The 10,142-nt window shown below is 33.9% G+C and overlaps 1 protein-coding gene across 2 annotated transcripts; it reads left to right on the top strand.

Moving 5' to 3' along the window:
* The first annotated feature begins 1,447 nt into the window (after positions 1–1,447).
* On the top strand, positions 1,448–8,766 carry LOC142551350 (uridine/cytidine kinase UKL1, chloroplastic). 2 transcript variants are annotated; one of them, XM_075660546.1, is made up of 15 exons: positions 1,835–1,918; positions 2,026–2,086; positions 2,191–2,268; positions 2,372–2,441; positions 2,553–2,671; positions 2,875–2,971; positions 3,099–3,178; positions 3,610–3,804; positions 6,657–6,740; positions 6,836–6,896; positions 7,258–7,318; positions 7,620–7,713; positions 7,810–7,882; positions 7,976–8,058; positions 8,141–8,766. In XM_075660546.1, the coding sequence occupies exons 3-15, from the start codon at positions 2,266–2,268 to the stop codon at positions 8,285–8,287; spliced, it is 1,167 nt and encodes a 388-aa protein (XP_075516661.1). In that variant the 5' UTR covers positions 1,835–1,918; positions 2,026–2,086; positions 2,191–2,265; the 3' UTR covers positions 8,288–8,766. The 2 variants fall into 2 exon arrangements, with proteins under 2 accessions (XP_075516660.1, XP_075516661.1); XM_075660545.1 differs by lacking the exons at positions 2,026–2,086; positions 2,191–2,268 and adding an exon at positions 1,448–1,724 and having other exon boundaries at positions 1,827–1,918.
* The last annotated feature ends 1,376 nt before the right edge of the window (positions 8,767–10,142 follow it).

Genomic DNA, 10,142 nt, shown 5'->3' on the forward strand with positions numbered 1-10,142 from the left:
TTGTTTTTTTTAAAAAAATTTCAACACACACTTTTATTTTTATTTTTTTATTTCAACAATTCAAATATCAATTTAGTCACTCCATAGATTGTCAAATTACACTTTAGTCTATCGATAATGATAAAAAAAATTTGTACACACACGCATCGCGTGTGCATAGTAACTAGTTTCCATAATTATCCTTCTTACCCTACATCAATCAAATTATTGTAAAATTTGAAACAAACATGCAATGATTAACATTAAGTCAGCACTCCGACGAGAAGATAAATAAAATTCCAAAAAGAGAAAGAAAATCAAAGTTAATGAAATAACCATAATCAAATTACTAATCTCAAAATTTGACCAACTTAGGGAAGTCCAAAGAACGATATATATAGTTAATGATATTTATTATATAATAATTTTATTTGTTTTAATTTAATACGCTACAATCTTAACTAAATAATTTTGATATATTAAGGCCGAAAATCAATACCTATTGATTCTAATACTAAAAAATATATAACAATCTCCTCTCTCAATTTAAAAAATTATAATTAAAAAATTAAATTCCTGTAAATGTGATCGAGGAGTGGTTGCTAAAATTAAAAACTTTGACAAAAAATATATAAATATGTGGTGGAAAATAGAAAAGCATATACCATTTTGTTTTGAATGGAATATACCTTTTTATTAAATATTAAATAAGAGTAAAAATGTCTAAAGAAATGAAAAATTCAAGTTATTTTCTCATCTAATCAACCATATAATTTCTTTATATTATTAATCAATATTAAATCCATAAAATTATATAATTTATTAGTCAAGAAATAATCTCTCCATTATCTAATGAATTACTCGGAGAAATAAATTTGAAATATATTAATTTCGATTATAGTTTTATTACTTACAAGAAAAAAACATATCAAATCTAAAATTACACATTATATATTTGCACGTTAGTAATATAAAATAGAATAAATTTCAAATGACACCATTATTGAATAAACTTGAAATTCATCTTAATTAACATGAAATATATATATTATATAAATGTGTAAAAAGTGGATTTGAAGTTTATGCTATTATTTCTAAAAAAACAAAAATTTATTTAAATATATTTGAAATTAATTAATCCAAAGACAATCCAAAAGACACGATAATAATTATCCATTTTCTTATATTTTTATTCCAGAAAATGTGGAGAAAGTTATTTTTTATTTATTTCATAAATAATTAATAAACTATTTAATTAATTTTAAAAATATTTATTAGTTAAAAACTGATAAAAAAATTTAATGCATAGAATAATTAAAAATGTTTGAAGCTGTATTTGTACTGTGTTATTATTAATTTAATGTCATGTATTCAAGTTTATTTTTTTTAAATCAATTTTAATAATTTATGCGTATTATTTAATTAGTATGAATTCAATTCTATATATATTATTAATGGGTAATTAGAAAATATTTTAATCGCCGGATCAGGGAGTTGGCCCAGTAAGCCCATCCTATACCATTTACAACGCCGCCGTTGCCGCCTCCAAATTACCGGAGACGGACACAAGATGGCGGAAGAGACCAAGTCCATCGACTATGTAATGGAGGCGGCGTCCGGCCCTCACTTCTCCGGCCTTAGAATATCTCCCGCTGCTTCTCCGCCCTCTCTTCGCTCTTCCACCTACGCCACTCCCGATTCTCACTCCGCAGATTCCACGCCTCACAAACAGCCATTTGTCATCGGTAGTTTCTTTTGCATCTCTCAATTAATCGGCTTTTAGATCGTTCTCCTACATTAAATGTTGGACTGATTCTCCATGATTTTTGCTTTGCGGTCTGGAGCAGGTGTTTCGGGTGGGACGGCCTCAGGGAAGACCACGGTTTGTGATATGATCATTCAGCAACTTCATGATCACCGAGTCGTGCTTGTCAATCAGGTTCTTTTTTTCCCGCTTTGCAAATTTTGTTTCTTTCAAGTGAACGCTATGTAACCAAGGAACCTTAAGAGTTATAAGCATGGTTTGCCGTCGTGGCCGTGGAACAGCCGGAACCGCTGTTTTGGAACGGGAAGGTAGCTGTCACGGTAAAGCTCCAGGCTCAAACAGGTAAATTACTATAACACTGTTTTTTTATGGAATATCAAGCGGTGGCAGAACATAATGTTTGCGGCGTTGCGGAACGATTTTTGAATTTGTTTCCAATCGATCAGGGATGGTTTCATGTACTGTGCATGGAGCTGGAACAATAGCCCCCAGTACGGCCTCCTCGACCATTTCGGCAAACCATGGTTATCAGTAGATGAAGTTTTGTTATGATGCATTAAAACAATGTGTTACCCGCGTCACACTTTAGTAGAACAACTATTTTCGAATTTTTAAATTATTCTGCAGGATTCTTTCTATAGAGGATTGACTCAGGAAGAGTTGAAACGTGTCCACGAGTATAATTTTGATCATCCAGGTGATAAATTAGACTTGCTGATTTTTTCAGAATTTGGTACTATTTTTGTTGGTACATGAATTTTTGTAGAGACTATTCAGTGGTTCAAGTGTCACATTGGGTTTCTTTCAGATGCTTTTGACACAGAACAACTCCTTGAGTGCGTCGAAACTCTCAAGAATGGGCAGCCAGTCCATGTACCAATATATGACTTCAAAACACATCAAAGGTGTTCAGATAGCTTCCGCCAGGTGCTCATTTTTAACCTTTAGGAATTGCTTGGAGCGTGCATCAGGAATGTAGCCATTTTAGTTGCTGATCCGTTGTATTCAGCAACCATTGAAATTTGTATGCAAGATAATGGAACAAACCTGCATTTTGTTGAATGTATCGGATATAATAATATTTGGAGGTATTGTTTAGATTTCCTTGAACATAGAGCCATCTGTCCCAGGTGAATGCATCTGATGTAATCATATTGGAAGGAATCCTCATTTTCCATGACCAGAAAGTGCGGAATTTGATGAACATGAAGATATTTGTTGACACAGGTTGACTTTGAACTAGTTGTGCATAAGCTCATTTTATCGTTGGAATATTTATATGTGACCGAAGTTGCTTTTTCTTTCACAGTCGACTGAGTTCTGGTTTTTTTATTCTAATGATTTATTAATTCAGATGCTGATGTGAGACTTGCTCGTAGAATCAGACGGGATACTGTTCAGAGGGGTAGGGACATAGACTCCGTTCTTGAACAGGCAAGCCTCTTGTTTCTTCTGTCTTTTGAGGAGTTAACGGTAATGATGTTTTGTGATGTGACCTTTGATAAGGAATTTTCATCTGACTTGGATTTCAGATGTGAGGGAAGGAAATGGAACAATGCCATTTGATATACCTTAATAAAACTTGAACATTTTTGAACAGCTTGTTTTTTGATCAATAGTGATATGGTTTAAAAGGATGGAGTGGATAGAAGTATTCAATAACTTTGTGATGTTACTGCATATGATTTCATAATGTAATTAATGCTAATTTGTTTTCAAAAGAATGCGTTACTTGTCTTGGTTGTAGTCTATGTCACTTATAATGGGTATAGAAATTTGTGATTTTTGATTCGCTGTGATTGATTTTTTGTACTTTCAGTCACCTTAACGCACGTTATTTTGCAAAAACTATGCTTTCTGTACAGTATGCAAAATTCGTTAAGCCTGCATTTGATGATTTTGTTCTGCCGTCCAAGAAATATGCTGATGTTATTATCCCCCGTGGAGGTGACAATCATGTAGCAGTAGATTTGATTGTTCAACATATCCACACCAAGCTTGGCCAACATGACCTATGTAAGATATATCCGAATGTGTATGTTATCCAGTCGACCTTCCAGGTACATTTTCTAGCTTGTTCTTGATTCAGTGTTCTATCTTCATATTGTAGGTCTGAAAAGACTCATCACAGAATTTATTTCTACAATGAGAGCTATCTTTTTAGCTCTCACTTATCCGATTGAGGATAGACATGACTGGGTAGAGTGATTTTAAAATATTTGAGGGGAAATAAAAAGTTTGGTCTTTTTCATATCCGCTTTGTGAGCTTCATGTCATATCTCATATTGATTGGAAAGTACATGGAAGTCAAATTGATAAAAGTTCATGCTTGATATGAACTTTGACTAGACTTTCACTTATAAAGGCATCCACATTAGTTTTAACATTAACACTCATTATTTGTGGGTCTCACACGCCACACACCTATTATATTAACGCCTCTTTTTTTTTAACATACTTCCACATTCATTTTAATATTAGCAATCATCATTTGCGGATCCCCATGTCCACTCATTCATAAATATTTTTATTTTGTATTAACTAAATGCATTTTCAATTTTATTTACAATCTTTAAATGATTATTATTTAAAATTAATAATATTATTCTTTTTAAATATATTTATTACTTAAAATCATTTCTTGTTATTTTACTAGTGTCATTTATTAAAAATTGAAAGTTTATTATAAATTTTAAATGAAGGCATAGGAAAAAATTCATACTTTCATAAAACTAAAAGCAACATATAAATTAAACGTTTCGAAATATGTAAAATACATTTCATGGATTGTTGTATGCTTCCCCAAATATGCTCAACTAAGTGAACATGGAGGTGATTCACTTGATTGTCACGTAGTTCATAATTGAAAATGAAGTAATACTAAAAGTTGAAGGTTGAGTATAAATTTTAGATATTTCATCTCTCTCTCTAATCACTTCACATAGAAGTTCATGAACGATAAGTTGTTCCTTTGTCATTTGCGATGTGTCCTTGTAAAAGATTTGTTCATTCCTTCAGCTTATTTTCGCGATTCTTAGATTCAAATTCGGCTAACTTCGAGTTGTTTTTGTTTGAGGTCAAATTCCGCCTTTTTTATGTATGTATACTCAGTAAACTATGCAAACATATTGTCCTTGTTTACTGTCATATCCTCTATTACCGATTTAGCTTTGTCTTTTACCTTTCTTTTTGCTAACTTCTGACCCATTGGACGAGTGTCTTCTTCGTTTAGTTATACGTCTAGACTTGCATCTTGGTTTGATGAACTGTTGCTTGCACCCACCTCCGAGGTCATCACCTTCTTCGTTCCAACAAGGTGATCAGTAAACATTGGACTTGACGATTATCTACACATGCTCGAGATTAATTACAGTGGCATTATTTTCTTTGCGATATTTTTTCATACGAAAGCCTCAAAATATCCTCATCATGATAACCTCAATATATCCTCATCATGATATTTTTTCATACGCAAGCCTCAACACCATTATAAATGATATTGTAATTTGTCTTGAGCGATATACCTCTTTTTGAGCGATATACCTCATTTTGGATTGTATTGTGTCAGTGCGATCGTATTACACTTGCACTTCTATTGGGTGAGCTTGCGAGACAATTCTCATTGTAGTAACTTGCATAACGTCACCAGAAAACATCCGCCTTTTGATCATTGCTGATGATTGGGTACTCATCACTAATAGTGACAATAAATCTTGCTAAGACCTCGTCTTCAACCTTTCTGCAGGTTGACCGTTTTCTCCTACCCTCGATGCCTGAATCCGCGTTTTCTAAATTGAAATGTTGATTGGGGATTCACATATGGAGAGTTGAGTCTCTAGGACAGAAGTCGGAGTTGTCGATTTTTTTCCATCGGAGATGTAGAGGGCATACCAGTTGCTTGTGGATTAGAAAATCCATAAAAGAAGGCGACATAAAATATGGATTGCTCATATTTCGCCAATATTCAATTGTAGGCGTTTGATATGGAGCTCGGGATTTTATTCAGATTATTCAAAGAATTTCCAAAACCTTGGAAATTTGGAACAAACAAGATATTTGGAAATTGAGGTTGATATTGTGTAAAATAAACAAATTCATAATATTGATAATTGGGTGGAATTTGTGAATTTTGAGATTAACCATTTTCTTCTGGCATGTTTGTAGAATTCACGAAATTGCTAAACCATCTATTGTTATTTTCATCGATGATGAGTATGGTACTAAAGAGATTTTGAGAGTGGTTTATGATGTAGTACTGAAATGAAATTGATGAGTATTTATAGATGACTTTTTTTAAAATTAAAATAACCATTAATTGCCGTTAGGAATTTTAGATTTTTTTTTGTAAATTCACATTCATTAAAATATATTAATATATATATTTTTAATAACTGTTGGGAATTTATTAAAAAAATTAAAAAATATAGAAAAGTTGGTGTGGGGCGGCCACCAGGCATGCGGCCCACTTCCACGCCCTCCCATCGCGCGTGTTTGCACACGCCAGACTGAGAATTTTTTTATTTTAAAAAATTGACGTGCGGCATGTGTGTGGATAACACCCGCTCACATTAGTGATGAAGTTATTTGGGTGTTAAAACACCCCCACTTTAATACCAATGTGGGTGTCCTAAATGTTGAAAGTTCATAAAATAAGAGAGTGGAATTAAGAAACTAGTTTTTACTGTTCAACCATATGGATGGAATTGATGTTTGGAGATAAAAATTGTGTTAATGTATTTTGTTATCATCGTATGAAATAAAAAGCTGGGACCCTGTATGAGTGATTTTAGTATGATACGAATTTTTATCTGCCTTCTATCAGCTTTTAACTGCTGGTTTACTTATTTAACCCCATACCTTGTTTCCATGTCTGTAATGAAATTTACCTGTCTCTTCTATTTCTTTGTTACAGATAAGAGGTATGCATACTCTGATTCGAGATCGGGATACATCAAAACACGATTTTGTATTTTATTCAGATAGGCTTATCCGACTGGTAAACTTTTAGACGCCTTTGGCAAAAAAAAAAAAGACAACCAAATACTTCTTGCAAGGTGACCCAATATTCTCTTACATAATCTTGTATTTCAGATTGTGGAGCTTGGTCTTGGTCATTTACCCTTCACGGAAAAGCAAGTGATCACTCCTACAGGTTTGTTAGAATATTGTAGAGAACCAAAAGAAATATGCCTTAATTGAATTTCCTCTTGATCGCGTTGTAAAATAGCAATTGCCTTCTCTCTTCCCATGTTGAGGAAAATTTTCATGTAAAGAAAATATCACGATTGTCCCTCCTAGAGATTTCAAAAATTGCTTATTACATGCTATAGGAGAAACAATGCTATTGAGATTATCTATGAATTATCAGAAATCACAATCACCTCGGCGGTATTTCATTTTTTTTGTGATTGAATATCATTTATACTGTGCTCTTATCCTCCTATCCGCATGACCACTTAGTTTCTTTACATGAAAGTTTTAATCTTTGAAACTTTTACGTTAATCTGTCTCAGGATCAGTGTACTCTGGTGTAGACTTTTGCAAGAAATTGTGTGGAGTATCCATTGTACGAAGGTGAGGGAACAAGTCCGACCTCATTCTACTTGCAAGTGTCTAATATTAGAAAACACCCATGAGAAGAAAAGGTTGAGTTTGTATAATTTGTACCAAGGCAGGCAGACAGTTTAAAAGGGATCCATTGTTTGGAGAACCTTTTCTCAAAATTTAATTGTTTGACCTTTGGTTTGCTCTTGCCCACCTTTTTCTATAGAGATTAGAGGGGATGAAATGTGGAAATTATTTTTCAACTGGTCTATGTGACCATTTATTTTAAAAAGAATTCAGTTAGTTTTTTTGGTCCTATTCGAACTTACAGTGGGGAAAGCATGGAAAATGCACTTCGTGCTTGTTGCAAAGGGATTAAAATAGGAAAAATTCTGATTCACCGTGATGGAGACAACGGAAAGCAGGTCTGTCTTATTCTGTCATTTAGATTGAACCTCCATTGTATATTCTTGGTGGAATCTGTACCTAAATATATTAATCAGTCTCTCCTACCCAAATAGCTTATATATGAAAAACTTCCAAAAGATATCTGTGAACGCCATGTCCTGTTGCTGGATCCAGTTCTTGCTACAGGTAGCGATTTAACATGAAAAGATTTGAATTATTTGAAAACTATTACGTACTATTTTCTTCTGGAATCCAACACCATTGATTTGTATTTTCCAGGTAACTCTGCTAATCAGGCAATCGACTTGCTAATACAAAAAGGGGTTCCAGAGTCCCACATCATATTCCTGAACCTCATATCAGTGAGTGATAAGATTCTTTCCCCAAGAAGAAAAATCCTTGTACATGGACCATCTCAAATTTTCTTTTAATGTTTCTGCGTAGGCACCGGAGGGAATACACTGTGTATTCAGACGCTTCCCATCCTTAAAGATTGTGACCTCAGAGATTGATGTGGCGCTGAATGAAGAATTTCGTGTGATACCGGGTCTGGGCGAATTTGGTGATCGTTACTTCGGGACAGATGACTAATATTTGTAAATAAACATAAACTGTAGAACTGCGAAAGAAAATAGATCGAGGGCTTGATTGAGCGAGACGTATCAGTTTTCAGAAACATTACGCTTTTCTTCGTGGAGCAGGAGAAATAATTTCATGGCAAGACTAGACTCACTGTAATTAATATAATTTGTGGATCATCGACAACATTCCCGTTAGTCGGTCAGTTAACCCGGGCTAATTTACCCGAGGTGCCTGTTTTTTCTGTGCTTCCACCAAGGCACCCTCAAATCTGGTTATTGACTAAACTCTGGACGAAACCATCTTCAGTTCTTTTGGAAAGGTCTTTTCCTCCTTTAAGTGAAATTTAAGTAATGAGAATTTGTTTAGAAAATAGAAATGAGAATCTGATTAGAAATAATGAGGAAGGGAAGGTCCAATCTAAAATGCATCTGAATCATGAAATCTTTTTTCTACCTTTCATTTTACAAAGGCTGTTGCCAAATTTCAAAGTGGGCTTGCATTTAAATCTTCGAAGTCACCAAATATAAAATGCAGGGTCATCAGGTGAATCAAAATCATAAACCCTCACATTTTAGGTACTCTCTTTTCTAGAGTAGGAATGGATATTGTATCATTGGTTTCCGTTTCTTGTACATTCGTTTTCGTTCTGCACGCAAAAACTCGATTCTAGTTGCAAGAGGAATGAGAAGAATGCATGCTGATATTCAAAGAAAATCTAATCAATCCTTGGAAAAGGCTGGCTCTCCAATCTGTTTGTGGTAGTGAAAACTCGTTTACAATCGTCGGTTCAAACATACTGAACATTGTTCAAGGAATAGAGGGATCCTGTACTTCAAAGTTATTGGATTTCGCTTCTTGCCTTGAATTCTTGACAACAGATGACCAATATTCCCAAACAAACCGGTGCATGCCTTGAAGAACTAGAGCTTCCTTGTATAATATAATATATATTGTACTACAATAACTATTTTTAACTATAATTATTTTAGAATTCGAGTTAAGCGATGGATTAGACAAGAACACCGAGTATTATCCTGACATAGCTATTGGGTGTATTTTAGCTAAACTTCAGTCGAGGAAGCCACTATTTGGTGTGAACGAATTAGCTCTCTGCTTGGAGAATGACGTTGGCTTATAAAAGAACGTGAAGTCCTATCTTCATGTAGATAGATATTGGATGTATTTTAGCTGAACTTCAGTTGAGGAAGCCACTATTTGGTGTGCACTCATTAGATCTCTACTTTGAGAGTGGCTATGGATTAGACAAAAACGTAGAGTCCTATCTTCATATAGCTATGGAATGTATTTTAGTTGAACTACAGTTGAAAAAACCATTATTTGATGTGAACTCGTTTGCTCTCTACTTGGTGAGTGGTGTCCTACCAAGTCCAATGATTTCCAAACACACTGACACACCACATACATGCATACATACATGTTGAAGACCCCAATAATAATATCAACTGTATATTCTTGGTGAAAAGACGAAATGGTGACTGAAATATGACCTATCAAGTGAGGGCCATAGCAATAAGAGAGGGATAATCATGTAAATTTCAACTATAAATGTGTATCTCATGGGAGAAAAGGGTTCCAACCCACTTCTAAAAGAGAAAAACATCATTAACAGATGATATGATTCGACTCTTAGATAGGAGTTTTTTTCTTAAAGAAAAAGGCAGACTTAATGAGACACGATACCTTATTGGTGGAACTTGACTTGTCGGAGGGGTATTTTATTTTTTAAACTCGGTCAACTTTTTTTTTAAATGACCTCTTTAAATGTATTTCAAATACACTCTTTTTTAAAAAAATAAAATTATATCCTTATTTTAAAAAAAATTATTTTTGTTCGATTTGTCTC

The sequence above is a fragment of the Primulina tabacum genome, chromosome 7 (assembly GCF_025594145.1).
Source record: "Primulina tabacum isolate GXHZ01 chromosome 7, ASM2559414v2, whole genome shotgun sequence".
Taxonomy (NCBI): Eukaryota; Viridiplantae; Streptophyta; class Magnoliopsida; order Lamiales; family Gesneriaceae; genus Primulina; species Primulina tabacum.

What these genes read in the sequence shown, in the direction of transcription:
- LOC142551350 (XM_075660545.1), top strand. Translation starts at nt 1,550, where the DNA reads ATGGCGGAAGAGACCAAGTCCATCGACTATGTAATGGAGGCGGCGTCC. An exon ending in CAAACAGCCATTTGTCATCG is followed by an intron (nt 1,725 to 1,826) that starts GTAGTTTCTTTT and finishes GGTCTGGAGCAG; the next exon opens with GTGTTTCGGGTGGGACGGCC. An exon ending in GGATCCAGTTCTTGCTACAG is followed by an intron (nt 7,883 to 7,975) that starts GTAGCGATTTAA and finishes TGTATTTTCCAG; the next exon opens with GTAACTCTGCTAATCAGGCA.